We start from the raw sequence: 22,269 nt of genomic DNA, 5'->3' as shown, positions 1-22,269 counted from the left end.
AGTATCAGGGCCTTTGTTGTTATTCATTCTTTGTTTTCACAAAGGATCAATTGCATCACAATATCGGGGTCAGGGCACGGTGTGTGTTTGGCTGTGGCTGATCAGTCCAAGAGGTCACCCACCATCCATGATTTTACTATCAGGGTCTGTAGTATCACTAAAAAGAGGAAGACAATGAGGGCAGAAAAGGAGAAGAGGGCTAGGAGACAGACTGCTGGGGGAAGGCCTGAAGATATGGATACAGTAGAAAGAGCCAGGGGTCAGAACACAGGCCCTCTGAAGTTCTTTCCTGCTACAGATTCCATGACGCCAAGAACTGCTGGAGTTTTTCTGAGTCACTCAGCCCCTTGTGCCTTTCATTAACTTTTTTAGGCCAACACTAACTGACCTGCCTCTTCCCTGATGATAAACGAGTACAGCACAGCGGATGAAACACACAGATGAAAAACAGCAGCTTACATTATACTCAGTGCTTTAAAGTTTATTATTGCTGGCCCCAAATATATGTAACATTTTGAGATTTGCAGAGTGCTTTCAAAAGCCCCTTCTCCACAGCAACCCTGAGAAATATGTGATGTAACTAACAGTATTATCCCCATCTTATAAATGAGGAAACTGAGTCAGAGAGGTAAAGTGACTTCTTGAAATGCCAGGGTCTCAGAATTAGTTAAGTGACAGGACCAGGACTGGAATCCAGGTAGTTTCAATTTCCTCACCTATGCAATGGGGAAAATCCATGAAATCACCAAAGAAATCTGGCTTGTTATATTCTACCTCCAAGTCTGGACATCTTTCTATCTTACCACATGGGCTGTCTAGATAGTTCTAGACTCTCGAACTCACATTTTCCACTCCATATCTCCTTACCTCATTAAATACAAAAACTTTCAAGGTCTCAAAGCCTCTTCCTTGACTCTATGATCCTGCGATTTTTTCAGGGCAATGATAGCTTCAAGCAATTCCATCCTACCACTGACTTCGCCAAGAGTAGTGAGAGACTATCATTAGGAATGCAGGACAGCTACACCACAAGGGGAAGGGAGGCCTTTCACACAACAGTAACTTACTTCTGCTTCCAGGGAAGCGAGAGTGTGTGTTAAAGCTCTCAGTCTTGCAGCTCTCAGTTTTCAAATTCTTTTCATCTAGTTCTCTTACTCTTTTCATACCCCTTTCTCATTTAGTAACATCTTGCTATCTCAAATCTGTCTCCTTGAAGGAAATGAAGGAACTAAGAAGTATTGGTGAGGAGTGGGTACCTTCCAAGTACCAAGAAAATCCTATGCAAATAATGGAGATGAGAGATGGCCTGCCGTAGGTGAGGAACAGAAAGACTATTAGTAGGTTGTATTAGTGTATAAGGGTAGTAGTTTGAAAAATAGTTCAGGACCAGGTTGTGAAGGACCTTACATATAGAACAGTCACTAGCCACCATCCTAAGTCAGGTCCTCATCCCCTACACTACTTCAACAACATCCTAATTGGTCCCCTTGTCTCCAGTTTCTCCTGTCTCCAATCTATGCTTGACGCAACTCCCAAGGTGATGTTCCCAAAGCCCAGTGACCCCTCTTCTCAACTGAGTCCAGTGGTTTCTCTTTTAGGATCGAATATGAATTCTCCTGTTATTATTTAAAGTCCTTCAAAACCTGGTCCTAACCCACCTTTGTGGGTTTATTATAATTAGTCCACCTGGTGAATTCTTCATCGCAACCAAACTGGTTCCCTTTCCACTCCTCACACGTGGCTGTCCATCTCCTGTTTCCATGCTCTTGCTTAGGTTCTCCCCCCCGTACCGGAACATAGTGGTCCTCACTACTATCTCTTACAGCCTTGGTTTCCATCAAAGCCCCCAGCTCAAACACCATGTTCTAAATGAAATCTTTCTTGACTTTCCTTTCTACTACTACTGCCTAGCCTAAAAAATTACCTTGTATTTATTTTATGTACCTGTCTCCTTCTATAGAATATATCCTCCTTAAGGGCAGAAACCTTCATTTTTGTCCTTGTAGTTCCAATGGCTAGAACATAATATGAATTAATAAATTTTTGTTAATAGATATTCATGCCACCTTCCTTCCTCCCCCTTTCCTCCAACAAAGGCTACTTTCAGGAAAAGATCTGTTAAATTCATTTACAGTGAATTACAAATAAATGCAAAGTTTAAGGTGTTATCTCTTCTAGGGATATTTGTGCTTTTTTAAGCTTCTTGAGTCATTGAATCTCCTGTGGTAGAATTTTCAACATAAATAAACTGATCTTGGGGGAGGGAGGAGAGGGCTTTTCCTGAGTCCAAACCCTGAAGTTGGGTCCAGCTTCAAGTTCTAGATTTGGTTAAAGGATGGAAGGTCATCTTAAGCACTAGACACTTTAAATCATTTACTTCCTCCTCAATAAGAGACCAGAATAGGTACATGGATTTCTCTCTAAGGCATTCTTTCTTTTACCTTTCGTGTCCATAAAGGATATGGTCACTGGCCTCTAAATGATTATAAACAGTGCCCAATATAGTAGCAAGCCACAAAGGTCTCAGCAGCAGGGGGATGCTCAATGAATTTCTTAATATTTTAAGGTGTGAGTGAACCTTCATCTACTAACACTAGGCCTATAATTCTAGACTGCAGAGAAAAAATAATTCCCCATAGTTCTCAAATCCAAAATTTTACTCAGCCTTTCACCTGCCCTGCCTGTGTAACAAAATCAAGGAGCTTATTCACTCTGGATGTTCCCATTTTCCCCTAACAAGAGATGATGATTTTTTGACACTAAAGTATTCCATTCTCCATGAGTTATGTGTCTTTGAAGCCTCCCTCAACCTTCAATTGATTATCTGAGAGTCTGGATAGCAATAACAATTACAAGGATCCTCATCTTTACCCATGAGGAAACTGAGGTTCAGGGCAGTTGAGTGACTTCCCTGGGATCCCAAGACAAAGCTCAGTCTATGCAGTCAGGTATGTGTGTGTTAATCCATTTGAAGTTTCTATTCATTTAAAAGATGTCACAGCATGATTCATGTCAACAAGATTTCTGCTTTGTGGACCTACATTGAGAATCCATTGTGTCAAGTTTATCAGAAATGAAAACTACTAAAGAGCTAAAATTGTTCCAAGCAATTTCAACCCACAGTGCTCCCTGCCTTCCTCCTCTCTTCCTATAGGCCTCGCTGGCCAGATTTTGACACTTGATCACATGTCACCTCTTACTGTGGGTTTTGCTTCCATCCTCACTGAGGGAGACTTAATTCTACCTGGCAGGGAAAATATCAGAATCATCTGGTCACCAATGCTTGGTCTTGCCTGAACAGTGACACTTCTATGTTGCCCTATCATTACAATCTGCAGTTCTTACTCCTTTTCAGCAATAAGGATGCTTTTTTTTTTTTTTAAAGCAATCAGGGTTAAGTAACTTGCTCAAGGTTACACGGCCAGTTATTTCTGGGTGTGGTGCTGAGTATCTGAGCCCGGATTTGATCCAGGTCATCCCGACACTGGAGCCGGTGCTCTTACTCACTGAGCCACCTGGCTGCCCCTAAGCAATTGGGGTTAAGTAACTTGCTCAAGGTTACATGGCCAGGTGTTTCTGGGTGGGTGCTAAGTGTCTGAGCCCGGGATTCGATCTCCAGGTTTTCTCAACACTGGAGCCGGTGCTCTTACTCGCTGTGCTACCTGGCCGCCCCAATAAGGATGCTTTTTTAACCTTAAAAAAAATTCTCAGACCCTCACAAGATGACACTGAGAAAATGGAAAATGACGTAGCTACTACAGGGTCATTATTGTTTTTTAATTAATTTCCATTTTGATTCGATATCAATTATATACATTTGAAAAAGAGAAATCTTTCGTGCCTATTTTGCTAGTGCTAAAGGTCAAAATTCCAAAATGCAGTATTCATTTGGATCTGGGAACTCCTTGAGATAACTTTCTGCCCCTCCCTACATCCTTTGGGGAATGATGGCCCCCAGGTTAGGAACTAGCTATTCTAGATTCCTCTTATGTTGTCATAGGGTAGATCTTCCCCCAGGGACTAGAAACACAGTCATCTCCCTCTTTCCTCTGAAAGGTCTTCATTCAGATTCTCATTTTATTCTGTGAGAAGTTTCCTCTCACATATAGAGGGAGCCAGCCAGCAATACAGATATGGCACTGGGCTGGAGTAAAGAAGATCTAAGTTCAAATCCAGCCACAAATATTTACTAGCTACGTGACCCTGAGCAAGTCACTTAACCTGTTTGTCTCAGTTTTATCCCCAATTATAAGATGGGGATAATAATAGCACCTACCTCCCAGGGTTGTTGTGATGATCAAATGAAATAATATTTGTAGAGCCTGGCACATAATAATGCTATATAAATGTTTATCCTCTTCCAAATAAGAGAATGTTCGGGATTTAATAAATGCTTATTTTCTTCCTTCCCCTATGGTTTATCTGAGATGGGAAGGATAAGAATGGAAAGGGCAGAGGTTTTCCCTTTTTCAGGCAGGTTTGAATGCATCATATAATAATAAATCATCCTAATTCCTTGTCGTTGTTGTTGGCAGAAGTGGGATGTTTGGGGGTCTTTTGGTTTTTTTTTTGGCAATACTTCAAATGCTGTTCTTATCTCTTTAATTCACTCATTTCTGTGTAGCTCATTAACTATACAAATGGTCAAATGTTAAGTGTGATGGATTACAATGAACACTGGACTGAGTAGGTGTAAAGTAACCTGGTTCCTGTTTTATTTGTCACTCACTAGCTGTGTGCCTTTGATCCAGTCATTTCTTTTCTCGCATGCTCCATCCAGCTCCACCATTCTAGAATTCTATGCTTCATCTCTCCTCCACACACACACACACCACCACCAGCTTTCAGCCAACTATTTCTCATGCATATGGTCTAGTAAAAGAAATATAGACCAAGAGAAAGGTTTTTGAGCTGCTATGCCACTAACTAGCTACGTAACCTCGGGAAAGGCATAGAGACAAAGCTAGGTCTCTTTCTTCATCTTAAAAATGGCAATGACGATGTACGTCTCCATTTCCTTTGTGAGGCTGAAACGAAGTCAGGTGTGAAAATGTTGTGCAAAACTAAAAGCATTCAAGTATTCATTCAGTCTTGAAGTCACAATCATTGAGAAAACCACTGGATTTGGAATGAGATACTTGAACTTGAAACCCTAATCTGATACTTAATAATTATCAATAAAATCAGGTGAAATAACATGTAAAGTGATTAAAAACTTTAATGTGCTGTATAGAAATGCTATTAAAATGTCATAATTTATGTTTATTATGTAAAATTATATTATAACATATAAAATGTATTTATGTATTATATATAATTTATTCATTTATGTTATATATAATATATTATGTAAATTTATATTACATTATATATATTCTATAAAATGTTAATTTTATAAAATCATCATTGTTATTATTATTTCCCTATGGCATCAACAAGTCACCTCATTGGTTTAAGTTGCCCCATATCTACAAAATGGCTATAACCTACAGTACTTACCTCAAAGGATTGCAAGAATCAAATAAGATGATGTATGGGAAATGCTTTGCTAACCTTAAAGTGCTATCTAAATGCAAGTTGTCATCATCATCACCATCTGTAAAATGAGAAAGTTGGACTAGGTGACTTTTGAATGTCCCTACCACCTCTAAATTTTATGGTCTTATTATCGTTAGACATTATCTTGTCCAACTCTTACTTTTAGTGATGAGAAAGCCAAGTCCCTGAGAGGTGAGATGCCTTGCCTCAAAACACACAGAGCTGTTGATAATCCTAGGTTAAAACTCAAATCCCATGAATTCCAGTCTCCTGCTCTACTCATACTATACGTGCTTATGGAAAGCAGAGTCCAAGTGTATATTTTTATTATCTCATTGTCATTTTTATTCCCATCACTTTCATCATTCTTTATGTAATTGGTTTTAATGTCACTGAACTAACACTGTAGAGAGTCATTCTGTGTTAGGGAATTATCCAGTTAGAGAACTGCATTAGAAGGTATTAATTCTACAATTAGTTGTTATTGTTTTGAAAAGAACAAAAAGGAAAAACTGAAATGAATGTTTGCATCTGAAGACAATGGTGTGAATAGGATTTTAAATCAAATGAAATATTACAGAAGAGTCAGTATGAGGACAGGGCTGTAGCAGGCAAGGCCACACAGAGGAAGCATTAGATGAAATTGTACCTCAATGCAGGAAGCTACATGTGTGGATTGATAAATCTAAGTCAATATTATTATTGAAATGAAAAATGTATTTGGGTACTGCCATAAGACACAACCTCTTGTTTTCATTTCTGCAATTTTTGGCTTGGGCTCATTCTCTTCCCACACACACACACACACACACACACACACACACACACAAAGCACTCAACAATAAGCTAAAAAATATGGGGAATTTGGGGAAGAGAAGTGATTATTAAATTCTGAAAGAATTTTTCCTAGCATTAAAAAAAAACCAAGAAAAAGTGTATTTGTTAGCAGTTAAATGGAAACAGAACACTGAAATTAGATGGTAATTTAAAACAATACTGCGTCTTAATTTTTTAAATTGCAAATCAGGAGAAGATATTTATGACCAGAAAATATTACTGCATCTACTTAACACAAACATGGCCTTTCTCTATTTCCATGGAAATGAAGGTCACATCAACTCTCAGTCCATTCAATATCTGATTGGAGAAAAATTCAAACAGGAAAAGGAGTGACCAGAAGGCAGCATAACTCCCCACCTCCCACCCCCATCCTGCTCCCTTTTGGACTTTGAACTTGTTCAGCCCTTCTGGTTTATGAAAATGCACCAAGAAGAGCCAAGTTTCACTGTTCTAGAATTACCATTTATGCTTTCTTCTAAAAAAGAATGGGATATTGATGTAAAATACCACATACAAACTTAGCAAAGAATCTGTAGCAACATATTGAAAATATTCTGCGCTATAACCAGGTTGGAATTATATCAGGGTTCATTTAATATAAGGAAAACTGTAATCTTAATAGTCTATACTAGTAACAAAGAAAATAACATGATTATATTAACATGTCAAGTAGTCTTTTATGAAGAAAGCACTAGAAATGTCGGAATAAATGAACTCTTCCTTAATATGGTTCTCTAAGACCAACACTCAGCATTATCTGAAAGGAGAAACAGTAGAAGTCTATCTAATAATATTAGTACTAAAGCAAGGATATAAATTGTCACAATTATTTGATAAACTTCTAGAAATGCCAGCTAGAGCAATAAGTCAAGGAAAGGAAACTAAGGAATAAGCATAAAGAAGGAAAAATGATCACTTTTTGCAGATAATATGATGCTTATGATGGCCCCCATGCTTCAGTCACTTTCTTCTACCTCTATGGTCCCCCTTTCCTGTTAGTAAGTTCTTCCCAGAACCTCTATTTTCAGGAAGAACTCAAAACAGTCCTGCTTCACTTTCTAGACTTTGCCACAATACATCTGAATGGGTAACTTTCCTTCCTCTTCATATTTGACAAAACCTGGAAAACTGGAAAGCAGTCTAGGAGAATGTAGGCATATGTCACACATTGTATACTAAAATAAGCTCCAGGGGGGGCTAGGTGGTGCAGTGAATAGAGCACTGGACCTGGAGTTAGGAGGACCTGAGTTCAAATCCAGCCTCATACACTCAACATTTACTAGCCATGTGACCTTGGGCAAGTCACTTAACACCAATTGCCCTGCCTTCCCCCCTCCAAAAAAGCAAAAAAAAATTTTTTTAAATAAGCTCCAAAAGGATACATGACATAGTTATAAATAATCATATCATAAACAAATTAGAGGAGCAGGGAAGGAGATAACTTCCCCAACTACAGATAGAAAAAGACTTCTTGACCAATGAAGGAATTCAGAGGATCATAAAAATAAAAATGGACTATTTTATTTACAATAGAATTAAAAAGCTTTTGCACAAATAAGATTAATGATACCAAAATTGGATAAGAAAAATTCTCAGAACAAAATTTTCTGACAAAGATCTGGTATCCAAGATATATAGGGAATTTATACAAATGTAATACTAAAAGCCATTCCCCAACAGATTAAAGATAAAAGGATCTAACCAGGATCCTAAAAAGGATCTGAAAAGGAAAAATGCAAGCATTATAAATAATATGACATACATTTTCAGATGCAACCAATAAAAAACAATTTTGTTTTCCTGAACTATACTTGTTACAACAGAGGGTTTTTAAAGGAAATAGTCAATGAAACATTTTTTTAAGGTCAGAGTAGAAATAAGTTCAGAATGGAACACAGACAAGGTATTCTTGGTAGTACCATGTTAAATCTGGCATATACTTAAAAACAAGCTGTATATAACAGTCATGGTTTCATATACGACCTTTTTTTTCCTCTCATTTATATATGGACATGTCTATGTTTGCTGGTATAATAAAGTTCCTGCAACCCAAAGAAGTTAGTTTCAGGGCCAGATACCCCAAACCTCTTGATGCTATTTTAAAGGATATTTATATCATCCCTGGGCAGCAGCTATCTTCTGTATTTGGATAAGACAGTCAATGGTCAGTTTTGTCCACCATCCTAACAATAAAGTGGCCTTCTTCTGAGCCCCACCTCTTTCCTATTTGCTCCTGGTATGGCACACTAAATGAAAGGGAGGGGCAGAGCCAAGATGGTGGAGTAAAAGCAGGAACTTACTGAGCTCCTGCTCTAACCACCTCCAACACCTGTAAAATATGACTCTAAACAAATTTTAGAGCTACAGAATCCACAAAGTGACAGAAAGAAACAAATCTCCCACTGAAGGCAGCTTTGCAGGCCAACAGGAAGGGTCTATCACACTGAGGTGGGAGCCGAACACTTCCCTACGTGAGCCATGCTGTCCCAGACCAGGGGCAGCCCTGACCAGCAGCCCAGACTTCAGGAGAGTGAATCACCAGTAGCTGTGGTGGTTTCCAGACTTCTCAACCCATAAATACCAAAGAGAAAGTAAAAGGTCAGTAGGGAACTCTGTTGGAACTGGGGGAAAGAAGAGTGCGGTCCGGCCCCTGCCCCTGGGGTGACAGAGGTGGCAGAGGCATGGTGGCTGCAACTGCTGTCGCGTGGCTGCCTCCAGAGCTCGTGGCCTGCAGATCATAGGGGAACCAAGCAACCATTTAGAGGGTATATACTCTTGCTTTGACCTGCTTGGATCTGGGTCACAGTCTTGGGTGATGGTCCTGGGGTAAGGAACACTAGTGTGCCAGAGCTTGTGGTGGCTATAGAGAGGGTGCCCTCCTTATAGCTCTGACAACTGCGAAAATCCCAGCAACTTGGGACACAGCTCTCTCCACTCAGAGTTCTACTGTGGCAAAGAGCTCAAAAGTCAGTAATTGAATGGCAAGATGAGCAAGCAGAGGAAGCATAATCAGACCATAGAATCTTTTTTGGGGGGACTGAAGGCATCAAAACATGGAACCAAAGAAGACAACAAAGTCAAAACTCCTGCATCAAAAGCCTCCAAGAAAAAATATGAATTGGTTCCAGGCCATCGAGGAGCTCAAGAAGGATTTTGAAAACCAAGTAAGAGAAGTGGGGGAAAAATTGGGAAGAGAAATGAGAATGACACGAGAAAATAATGAAAAGAGAGTCAACAGTCTGACTGAAGAAAATAACACCCTAAAAAAAATAGACTAACTCAAATGGCAAAAGAGGCCCAAAAAGCCAACGAGGAGAAGAATGCCTTAAAAAGCTGAATTGTTCAAATGGAAAAGGAATTCGGAAAACTCACTGAAGAGAATAATTCCTTCTAAATTAGATTGGAGCAAATGGAGGCTAATGACTTTATGAGAAATCAAGATACTATAAAACAAATCCAAACAAATTAAAAAATAGAAGGCAATGTGAAATATCTCACTGGAAAAACCACTGACCTGGAAAATAGATCCAGGAGAGATAATTTAAAACTAAATGAAAAGGAGAGGAAAACAGGAGGGGGGAGCTAGAGGGCTCCTGTCCATTACCTCCAATTCCCTATTGCCAAATCAAGTCCCAGACTCCCTTTACCTTGACTCTCGATGCCTTCTGAAATTTTACTATGCTAATAACTCCCAAACTAAATCCTCCAATTCCTGCAGGTGAATCCTTTCACTCTTTCCCCATGTGCTATATGCTTATTTTTTCTTCTGAATATGCATCCCCCAAAAGAAAAGCCCTCCTTGGAAAGAGATTAGCACAGAAAAAGCACATGCAAAACTATGATCAGTGATTTTACTCTTCCTATTCCTGGTTCTTCAATGTACCTAGAATATATAACTACAGTCTTCCTTCACCAACATTTATCATACGGTTTCCTTACCTTTTCCAGGTTGGAAAACATCTGAAATATAGGACAAGGAAAAAGAATCCTCATATAGCTGTCTGTCTCTCTCTCTCTTACACACACACACATACACACACACACACACACACACACACACACACACACACCTTTCAATACCTCAATACCAGCAAATCCATGATCACCACTGGTGTAGACATCCCACTTTGTAGGGGACATTGTTCAACGATGCCTCATATGCCTTAATAGATGGTCATAGGAAGTTTCTGTGGTCCCCCCAAAATTGTCACTTGCTTTCCCTGATGGTATGACTTCCTGAAGTTACCTAGATTAGTCCTCCATTGATAGATACATACTGTCCACTCCTGAGCCTATACCTGAAGTCTTTCCAGTTTAATAAAAGCTGTCAAGTTGGCATTGTCTCAATCAATCAACAAGGATTTCTTAAGAACCTAGCATGTGCTAGGTGTCAAAGACACAAATAACAATGAATGAAACAATCCTTTCTCACCAAGAGCTTAGAAGCTTATATTCTAATAGGAGAGACAACAAATACATATGTAAGGATATATAGAATAAATATGAAGAGAATAAATACAAATAAATACAAAGTAATTGAATAGAAGGTCTCTTGAGGGGGAAGGATCAGGGAAGGCTTCATGTAAAAAAGCAGTTTTTGAGCTGAAGTCTTGAAAGAAGAGAGGGATGGGGGGAGGGGGAGGAATTCAATAGACACACTTATGTACAGATTCTTATGAAGGATATGGCCCCACCTACTAATCCAATCCCCTTGTGTACTCTTTTCCCTTTCAAAACCACATGAAGGTATCAATCACTCATGAAAGCTTAAACTGTTCCTCAGAATGATAATTCTCTAATGTTAGATTCAAAGCCTTAAGAAGAAATTTAGCACTATGATTTTAGAGTCAGTGGTAATGCCAAACTCAGATAGAAATGGGGGGTTCTGAACTGTATATAAGGATCCCAGTCAGCTATATATTGACTTAGAAAACCACTTATTAGTATTATTCATTCTTTACTGTACCTTTATTTATTTTGTTAAATATTTACCAATTCCATTTTAATCTCACATGGCGCTGTACAAAGCTGTGTGCTGTATGTTGTATGCGTTTGATGCCTCTGCCTTTGAAATTTGGTCCAAAAAGGAAGTCAAACATGACAGTTTTTATACGCATATTTCCATGAATAAACACCAATTAATAGGCCCTCTTCTCTTTCTTTCTTACTTCATGTATCACAATGAGGATACCCAGGATATTAAGTGGATTGTTTGCCAGACTGTTAAAGCGATTCATATCATCCCAAGGAGAAACAGCTCTCCTCTTCTTGGGCCTTAAGGGAGTTGCAGAACCAGTAATTAAGGAAGAATAAAAGAGCCCACTAAGGTGGTGCTGATGGGGTACCTGGGGTCTAGGATACAAACCAGTAGTAATAATACTGCTGATATTTACTATGATAGCTGATTGTCCATTTAACTTTTTGGCTATTCTGGAAATATGCAGTGATTATAAGTTGATTGGTTGTATGGCATCAAAAAAAAGATTTTAGTTTAGTATAACTTCATGTGGAGTTTTAAGGTCATCAGATTGGTAATTTGTTTTTATTTCAAAGTTCAAATTTAAGATGATATCATTACTGGTAAACATCTGTACTATCTATGCTGTATGAGAAGCAGTTTCTCTTAAAGTTTTGGAGTATTGTAATTTGGGAAAATCTTAAGCTTCCAAGTCTGTCTCTGTTTAAAAGGATTTTAAAAGGTTCAGTCAAGATTGTATAAAATTGTAAGACTGTTAACTAAGTTATTGGGCTACTGTTTTAATGTTAAAACCTAAAACTGACAACTATTCTGACTAGTTCTGCCCATTTAGAACAGTCCTCCTGCTTATATGAGAATTGGCTAAACAGGGGCATAAAACTGCCAAATCCCCTGGAAACTCTCTGTTAAGTAAGCAAGGTCATTGGGAAAGGAACAGTTTTAGTAATGTAGTTTTTAAATGAACCTAACTTGCTAAAAAGGTGCAAGGATTAAAAAGGATTTTTATCAATTGGCTTCTAAATTTCAGAAGGAAAGATGGTAAATGGAATTCCTTACAGTTGTGGGACCTGATAAATCTTTATTGCTTATTGCAGCTACAAGAGAATAGAAATAATTATAACTGGCTCTAAGCTGTGATTGTTGAGGCTTGTTGTTTAAGGTAAAAGGCATTTGGGACCATAACTAAATTTTATTTTGAGTTTGAATTTGGGTATAGTTATCTGCATTAAATCAGTATCTGAGAAAATGCCACAAGCTACTCAGAGCCTGTACTGTGGACAGGTGGAAGCCTGCATTTGGTAAAGGCTGGAGGGACAATCTTAGCCTCTGTCTGGGATGGAATCCCTCCTGGCTCAGTTTACCTATGGGGTTCCTTTGAAAAGGAATGTTCCCCACCTATTCCTGAGTCTAGCACTGAGGTGGAATGGATACTGCATAGTTGGATATCTGTAACTAACCTGAATGTAAACAGAATCAAGGATGTTTTATCCTGTCATATTTGGAATGTCACAGGTCCCTGTTTTTTTCTTCTATAGCAGGTTTCTATGATCAGAGCAATGAGTCAGTAAAAGATGTGAGCTCTTTCATGTTAGCCTACTGGAAAATCTAATATTTTCATCTAGGATTAGAACATGTGCAGAAAGTTATGCAAACTGCTTAAGATCATTCTAAAAGTTTTATGAATCTTGAACTGTTTTAAAAGAAGGGAAAATACTTTTAGAAAAATTTTAAATCTCTAGTGGGATTTTGAAAGGCCTATTCTATGGGAAAATATGAAGGACAGTGAAATAGTCTGAGTAATGGGTTATACTAGCCCATACTCACCCCACTTCTAGTCAATTTTCTCTTACTCCTTTTTGGCCCTTGTTTGTTTAATCTTTTTTGCTAGATTTGTGTCTTTTTAGGCTCAGCACCCTTCACTGGCAGATGACTCTTCTGCCGGGAACATTGTCATGCAATCTAACTGACCCATGGAACCTCCATGTTCAAGGCCTACAACGAGAGGGCCCCATTTGTGCTCCCCAAGGATATTCCTTTCTTTATGGGATGGGTGGGCCAGAGGGTGTGAATTCTGGGGATGAGGTATGTGCTCCCTGGGATCTTCTTGAACCCCCTCTGACTATTTATAACATCACTAAATCCAGCATTTCTCCTTTAAAACGAGTTAAACGGGGTTTTTCGGACAATGTTCTAAAATCATAGCCTTAGATTATCTGGTGGCCTCTAGTGGGGGTGTTTGTGCCCTAGCTAACACCTCCTGGTTCATGTATATCAATAATTCCCGACAGGTAGAACTCCACACCAAAAATATACTGGAAAAGACCAATTGGATAGAAGAACTTCATGAAGCCCTTAGTGCACCAGGTTCCTCCTATTCCTCATGGTGGTCCTGGATTTTCCCTATACTTGCCCCTTTCCTGGTCCTTGTCTGCTTAACCTCCTTGCTGAGCTTGTCTCTTCTAGGCTCAGTGCATTCCACTTGCAGATGATTGCGCAGGCTGAGTACCAACCGCTGTCTGAAATCCTTACCCATCACCCCTTGGACCTGGCATCGGCCAATTCTGGACCTTGGCCGGGGACCCCACCCCTTGAAAGATGATACCCTGAGAGGGACAGCTCTACGCCCCTCCCCAGCGGGAAGTAGCTCGGGAAGCTGAGATAATCGTCCTGTACCCCCAAATGAATTCGGGTATCATCTGTTTAAGGGGGAATGATGGGGTACCTGGGGTCTAGGTCGGACCAACTTGTGGAGCCAGTCTGTGAAGTTGTGATTTGTCCTTTCCCGCCCTTGAGATCTGCCCCTTCCCCCTATCCCACATTCCACCTAGGCAACACCCTTGGACCCCTTTTGTTCTTACTTAATCTCTTGATTAAGTAATCAAGTCCAGGCCTGGCCCACACCCTCCTTTATCCTTGTCTTTTATCTCCTTAATGACCTGGCCCAAATCTTATCTAAACTATCTATTCACATTCTCCTCTTGGTCAGCTCTGACCTTTGTCTATGCATTGAGGCCCCCTCCAGTCAGGCCAGCCTTGACAATGGCAGCCCTACCCTTTAAAAGTAAAAGCATGTACCCCTCTCACTCACAGGTCCCCTAAAGGACTCTTGTCCGTGTAACAATAAACTTCTACAACTCTCACTCCAATTAAGCCTGAGACCTTGAATTCTTTCCAGACGATATTGCAGGTTTTCTGGTCTTGCATAAGATCAGAATATCTGCTGAACCTATTGGGATCCCCTCCCCCATCAGTGCCATAGTGCACAGAGCACCAGGTCTGGAATCAGGAAGACTCATCTTCCCAAGTTCAAATTTGGCCTCAGACACTAACTAGCTGTGTGACCCTGGGCAAGTCATTTAAACCCTGTTTGCCTCAGTTTCCTCATCTGGAAAAGGAACTAGAGAAGGAAATGACAAACTGTTCCAGTATCTTTGCCAAGAAAACCCTAAATGGGGTCACAAAGCAACCAAAACAACTGAACAACAAAGGAGTTCCTAGATCTTTCATGAGAACTGTCACTGTGTAACATTTTAAAGACATTTTTTGTTTGACTTAGGTCATAAGATTGTAGATCTAAAGCTTCAGAGTCCTCGATAGTCGCAGAGGAAACTGAGGCCCAAGAAATTTTAATAACTTGCTCAAAGTCATATAGGTATCAACCAAAAATGCTGGATTTGAATACAGGTCCTGGGACACCAGAGCCAGTATTTGTTCCACTGTGCCTTGAGCAAATTGAGGCTCAGAAATTAAGTGACTTGCCCAGTCATATAGCTAATAAGAATCATAAGTGAGATCCAAACTCAGATATTCTTTGATCCCAAGTGTAGAGCTCTATTCACTTTTGAAAGGAGGGAGACATCTTTTGGACATAGTGTTTTCCAGCTAGAGACATGCACCCAGTGATGTGCTGGTAAATACTTAACCATAAAGAGGGCGAGGGGGTATATGCAAGATATACCTTTAAATTTAATCTGCATCATTAGAATTTTCTCCCTTTCCTTAAGTAAGACTAGGGGTGTCAAACTCAAAAAGAAACTGGGCTATGAAACTGTAGTAGCACACTGACTTAGAAAATCACATATTAACATAATCTGTGTTCTCTTCTTATTTATTTCACTAAATATTTCCCAGTTATATTTTAATCTGATTCAGGTCTCACTCTGGAGTCTTGCTAGCTGCCTATTTGACACTTCTGGTCTAGACAACCAACAAGATAAATCAGGTCCTAGTTTGTAGTGTTTGCTGATTTCCAAGGTGTAAATAAATGCTCACACTGAAAATTCAAGTATGACGATCTAATTTAACTAGTTGGCTCTAGCACACCCTTGTACCAACATCTTCCTTCCAGTGAGAAGAGCCCACCTTCTAGTTGATACAAAATATTGCTGAAGGAAATCATTGGATGTAGAGATAGAAGGGACTCATGAAACTATCTAAGCCAAGAGAAGCCATTTATCAGAAAATAGAATATATAAATCATAAAAATATAATAATAAGGTAATAAAGATTACCCCCAAGATTTGGACCCAGATTCCAAATTCACTTTTCCTTCTACCACACTATTCTGCCTCTCCACTCAAACCTAGGTCAATTTAAGTAGGTGGATGTGAAATTATATTCCAAGGAGTAGCTATTGACAAGTTGTGAAGTGCTCATAGATTATTTTGTTAATGCCACCACTTCTAAGTTACAGATAGAACAGAATTCCAAAATTCATGTTCCTGGGTTGATGCTAGCCCCAAGACAGGTACTGATGTCTGAGTAGGTGTAATTGGCTCCTTTCTCCTACAGACTTATCTTATTAACAGAAATCATTGATCACCAAGGTGATATAAGGTGATAGTCCTTCAAGTTGTGTGGCTCTGACTTTGGCTCTATTAGCTCTTCCCCATTCATAGACATGTGAAAAGACATAGACATCTCTATCAGAGGCATGCCCAGCTTATTCAGAGCAATTGGTGGTGAGATCTCCCATAGCCTCAAGCTCAAGAGCTTCACCTTCTAGTTCCTATTCATCTTTCATTTAAACTCCTCTTTTCAGAAGCTGAATATAAGCTCTCAGTCTCTTCCTTCTCACTCCCCTCCCTTTCCTTTGTATCCACTGCAATTTTTACCTGGACAAGCCCTAGGCAAAAAAAACAGCCAGGTTGATCTTTTCCTATTCATCAAATTCTGGGAAACCAGAAGTCTTTGAGGCCACAATGAATATAACATTATAATTTTTTCCCCAGCATCCTTTATTTTAACTTCAAGCATTAAGAGCTATCCAGACCTAGGCAGATGATGATCTGGGACAACAAGCTACCTTTCTCATGACAAGTCATTGTTTTTAAAAATCTAATTAAAATTTTGCAAACCACTTGTTATATGATACCCTGTCCTCAGATTTTCCTAAGGCCTTTTGTCTGTAATTCTCCCTACTTGTATCATACTTAACCATATCCATGTAGCATCTCTATCCCTTACCCCATCCCTAAATATAGTAGGAAATAAGTTCCTTGAAGGCCATGACTATGTTATGTAACTTTTATATTCAAATATCCAATACCTAGCAGTGTGCCTCATGGATGTTATAGATACTTGATGAATTAATGAAAAAAATATATGGAAATGGTCCTTGCATAATTTTTACATTTTAAATTTATGTTAAGCAACATGTATTTCACAGGAATTTATAAATCTAGTTGAGAGATAACAAATTAAAAATAAAAACAACTGAAAGGAAGCATGCTAATGGAATGAGATTCACCACCATGTATTTAATGATAGTAAAGTTCTGTCTTCCTTCATCCTCTCCATTCCCACTGTCCCTCCACTCCTCAAAATAAACTCTCATCCCTGCCTCACAGAAGGACAAAACTGGGAGGAGTTTCAGGAAATCAGCAGAGTAATCCAACCCACACCAGTACTGGCACTTGCCTCTAAGACATCCCTACTCAATGACCATGCAGTCTTTACTTGAAGGACCCCTCCTGACCCCTACACACACCCTCACCCCTACCCTGTGGCATCCTCATTCCCCTTCAGACAGCTCCACTTGTTAGGAAATTTTTCCTTACATGGTACTGAAATGATCTTCTATCCATTGCTGCTAGTTTTACCCTTTGGGGCCAACAAGAAAAAGAATCAATTACCTTTCCCCTAAGATTGCCATTGAATAAACACACAGCATTTTGTACAGAGTGGGTACTTAGAGTATTTGTTGAATTGGAGACAATTACAATGACCCCACTAAATATTTTCTCTTCCAAGCTAAATACTCTTAGTTTCTTTAAGCAACTTTTCTATCAGACAATTTCACAGTTCCTCAAAATCCTGGTTGTTCTCTGGTTGCTCTTTCAAGTTAACTTTCTTCCTAAAATGGGGTGAACACTTTAGACTACAATGGAGTAACCAGGGCAAGAGCTATGTCTTAAACACTATGCCTCTTCCAGTGTAAAATCCACCTTGACTTTTTTAGCTGCCATGCTGCCGTGATGACTCATAATGATTTTTTTTATTCACTAAAATGTCCCTTCTCTCTCTCTCCACCTCTAAACTACATTACACCCCACCAGATTAAAAATTCTAAAACTCTAAAATCTCTTTGAATCAAGGAAGGACTCTTTCCTCTATTTAGCTTTCCAAGAAATCTAGAACCATTTTAACCTTATCCCTACCTATGTTCCTAAGAGTCTTTCCATTCTATTCCCTGATCACAATATTTGAAGTGTGCCTGGAAGCCCTCAGACCCCTTCTAACTCTTTCCAGGCCAGCTCAGATACCACATTCTCCATGAACCCTTGCCTCAACTATGCTAACTCTAGTCGACTGCCCTGTCCTCTAAATTCCTAGAGTGCACAATTAAGCTCTTAAGTACCTAAATATGCCTAGTGTTATTTTCTTTTTCTTCTCCTTATTATTTTCTTATTGCTTCAAATGTACAAAACATTCCCAATTAGTTTGGGAAGTCCTTTAAGGCAGGATCATGTATATCCTGTCAGCTACCATAGAGTAGAGATCTAATAAAATACTTGATAGTAATATCACTCTACATTTCAAAGCATTTCCATATCCTTCTGGTTTCCCTGGCTTTCTTCAAGCCTGAGCTAAAATCCCAGCATTTATCAGAAGCCTTTCCTAATCCTTCTTAATTCTAGTGCCTTCCCTCTGTCCTTTACTTCCATTTTTCCCGTATGTGGCTTGTTTTGCAGATAGCCATTTACAGATCGTCTAATACATTAGATTGTGAACTACTTGAGAGCAGAAATTGTCTTTTACATTTCTTTGTAAAATTTCTAGCACTTAGCATAGTAGCTGACAGATAGCAGGCACTGAAATGTTTGACTGATTGACTGACATTATTTCCTTTTAAGGAAAAGTATTTCAATCTTGTTTGGGGATAACATTGTTCTCATTGCATCTAGTCCCACAATACTAAAGGGGTTTCATCTGAGATTCCTAGCTATTCAAAAGAAATCTCCACAGCACAGCAATCACCTAGGAGAAAACCAATGGGTAGAGAACACATGTATTGTCCAGATTATAGCATGCAATCAGATAGGCAGCCCATTGACTTAGTCTGTTAGGACATATATTTTGGACAGACACTGCACATGAACAATAAGCTGGGCCCAGAAATGAAGGGATTTGGGAAATTGCACAGTGCTTGTAATTACCTCATGCGTTCCTTGATTGAAAGTCTCTATTTTCAACACCGATATTCTTCTGGCAATACAACATAGCTATGAATCATGTAACATCATGATCTTTTGAGAATCAATTTCTGGTGACTCTTTGGATGATGGTGAAATATCCATTGGATGTCAGTAGGCCCAAGCACATTAGCATGCAAGAAGCAGATAAAAAGGCATCAAAGATACGCATGACTAGTCAAGTAGGTGATCTGGACAAAGGCTAACCGATGTACAGCCAGAGTGTGTTGGTATTCATGAAATATTAAAAGTAGAAGAAGGCTTCTGGCACTGAGTAGATCTTTGTAAGATTCACAGAAGGGCATTGCAGAGAATAAGTTAGTAGAGGAATTGATAAGAGCATCAAAATATAAATTACAATATTGTTACAATCTTAAGGGGAAAAGGAAGATGAGACAGTAATAACAATAGTATTAGTCCACCATCTAATTAATATGGCAGATATGAAATTAGTATAAAACAGTATATAGTGTTTATCCCTCCAAAGTCAGAGGAGCTAAACTGTTCTTCCCTCCTAACCCTCTGCTTCTCTCCCCTTTCCATTATTACTGCTTTCACAAGAGATCCAAAGAGCATTGAAGTTTTGCTTATTTTCAACAATAGTATTCCTCCTACCATGTGTCCCAGTTGAGTCAGCTTTAGAAAAAGGACCACAGCTGAATTTCAAGTTGGAAGAAACCTTAGAAGCCATCCAGTCCAATCACCTCCTTTTTTTTGATGAAGGAACTGAGGCCTAGGGAGGTTAATTCACTTTTTGTAGGTTATACATACAGGCAGTAAATGACAGAGACAGGATTTGAATCTGATTTCAAATCCAGCACACTTTTTAGGGCACCTCAAAGTTATTTAAAGAAAAATTTTCATAGTACTTAATACATATTGATGTATATGTGGCCAAAAGGAAATCTTACATTTCCTGTTTATTCTAGAGGTCAATAGTAAAAAAGATTTAAAAGATTTTGGCCTTGGACTCTTATCCTGTCTTTGGCCTACAAGCTCCCCAGGCTGGGGTTCACAAGTATCACAGACTGGTTTCCAGAATCCGTGGGAGTTAATGGAAGGAAAGCATTCTGACCTCTGAATGACCCCAGGAAACCGCCAGCATCCAGCCTTGAACTCTGAATTTGGCCTTCTGGTCTCTGGTACTGCCACTAATTGGTGTCCTAATGGTCACTGATTTCCCAGACAGCTAGGGGTGGGAGTTTGTTTGGCACCAAAGTCAGGAATGTTTGATGGCTTTGTGGGTTTATAGGGAAAGGTGCCTCAGGGTAGGAGTTCACTGCCAGCAATTCTAAGGAAGCCCTCCACCCCCTCTTTCTTCACTTGTAGGAGAGGGTAGGGAAAGAAACCACAAAAGCAAGAGGAGCTAGGTTATTGGTAGGGAACCTTTACTCTATTGTGGCTTGTTTCTTAAGAATATTTTTGTCGATATTTTCCCTTCATCTGAATTCCTATTGTGTTTTATTTTATGCTGAAAGCAAATTCAAATGGGTGACTTGATTTTAACTGGAGTCTATTAAAAACAAAAACCTCTTCCGAATTGTTTGGTATGAAAATACAAGCAGGCGAATAAGGATGGGAGAGAAGGCCTGGGATGGTGCCCTTATCAAAGCAGAGCAGGAAGAGAACATCTCAGTAAACACCCCCTCCCACCTAACTCGCTAGTTCCAATCCGGGGCCCGGTAACACCGAGATATCGGAGGCAAATAATTGGATCCTGGAGCTGAGGAACTCTCAACCTCACCAGGCATTTGCGGTCGTCCACGCCCGACAGATCCTCCTCAAATTCCTGCCCTATGTCGAATTCCATGATGTAGTTCCTGAAAGTGCTCAGAGTGCGGATGATCATATGGTCGCCATTCTGGACGATCTCTTTGTCCGGTTTGAGTAAGCAGGCGATTTTTCTAATAGCCACATTGACATCTGCAGGGGGTAAGGGGAGAATGGGTAGGGAGAGGAAGAGTTTATAAGAAAAAACTTTCAATAAGCTTTCCTGGAAGCCCAGAGGTGAACTACCATAAAGTGAAGGCGCACACACAGAGAGTTCTTCATGGGGCATTGTGCAATCAAAGGGTTTTTTTTTTTTTTAATGTTTAAAGCATCTCCAAAAGTTGCAGCAACAATGTTTCCGACGGGGCATTAACAAAGTTTGAAAAAAAAAAGCAACCGGGTTCACTTTTCCTAATGAAATTACCACTCTCCTCGGGCATGCATTCAGATATTTGTCACTAATTAACCCCAATAAAATTTAATTTCTCTTCAAATCTGCAGCACAAAAGACCTAACCCCAAGACCTTGCTACAAATTCGGTTTCTGCTATCTTTGCAAATCTCAGTTCCTGGACTCCCTTGTGTTCCAACCCCGGGAGAAGCAAACTTTAAAAGTGCTACTGTATCATCTGCAGCCGCAGACTTACGAGTTACTTTTTTCAACCAGGCTACGTTAGATTCAACAAAGGATTGTGTTTCGGGCCGAGACTCTGTTGCGAGCTCGCCCGGCAATTCCGCACTGATTCGCCCTAAGTGGCGCTTTGATTATTAACAAAATAGCAGTCGAACTGTCTTACCCAGGGCTTTCAGATACTCCTCGAAATTCTCATTGCTCAGCATTTTCCAGTAACCATTGAAATCGGCAGGCATTTCAGGTGTCAGCAAACTGCAGATGGCTCAGATCAGAAAGGGTCTGCTGGGCTTCTCCGGGATGTGGCAGGCGCGACGGGGCTCAGCCTGGCTTTTATCAACTCTCCAAGGGCCTGCACTGGGGTTGCAAGTCCCTCTAATCCGATTACTGCTCAAGTGCTACCATTTAATCCCCTAACAAAGCGGTCTCCTTCGGCTTTATAATGAGACGACAGCTAGATTTAAACCTCCCACACAAAGCCTAGTAAATCAATCACTGGTTAGCCACCATCCTTTTTAATGGAGTTGCTCCTCCCTCCTTAATAGGGGAAGGGGCGGGGAAGGGGATCGAAAAGCCCGGCCCAGTTTGCCCAGGGGTGCTTTGGCAACCTAAGTGTGCCTTGTTTCAATTATATTTCTCAGTAAAGAAAAAAAAAGGGGGGGGGGGGAGGCCGAGACCCGGGAAGAAGTGGAAGGTAAAAAGATCTTTTATTACTTCTAGCTGGGAATACGAGGCCCAGGAAAAACTGAGAATAGGGTTGCTGTTAAATCTTTCACTTAATTTCCAGAGCCTAGACTATTTCTTAAATCTTAATGCTGA

General features: G+C 39.7%; 1 protein-coding gene across 1 annotated transcript in view; it reads right to left on the bottom strand.

The window, feature by feature from the left end:
- The window catches only part of RBP1 (retinol binding protein 1), a 54,280-nt gene extending 32,269 nt beyond the window's left edge, over positions 1 to 22,011 (bottom strand). The window contains exons 1-2 of the mRNA XM_069063872.1: positions 21,617 to 22,011; positions 20,795 to 20,973 (exon numbers count right to left, since the gene is read on the bottom strand). Of these exons, the coding sequence (XP_068919973.1) occupies positions 20,795 to 20,973; positions 21,617 to 21,689 (252 nt within the window). The 5' untranslated portion in view covers positions 21,690 to 22,011. The remainder of the gene's footprint in view (positions 1 to 20,794; positions 20,974 to 21,616) is intronic.
- Between the last annotated feature and the right edge of the window lie 258 nt (positions 22,012 to 22,269).

Source organism: Petaurus breviceps, unplaced genomic scaffold (genome assembly GCF_028583685.1).
Source record: "Petaurus breviceps papuanus isolate PSGF00001 unplaced genomic scaffold, PetGlider_PUasm1.0 90604, whole genome shotgun sequence".
NCBI lineage: Eukaryota > Metazoa > Chordata > Mammalia > Diprotodontia > Petauridae > Petaurus > Petaurus breviceps.
This window is presented reverse-complemented; position numbering and strand designations above follow the sequence as displayed.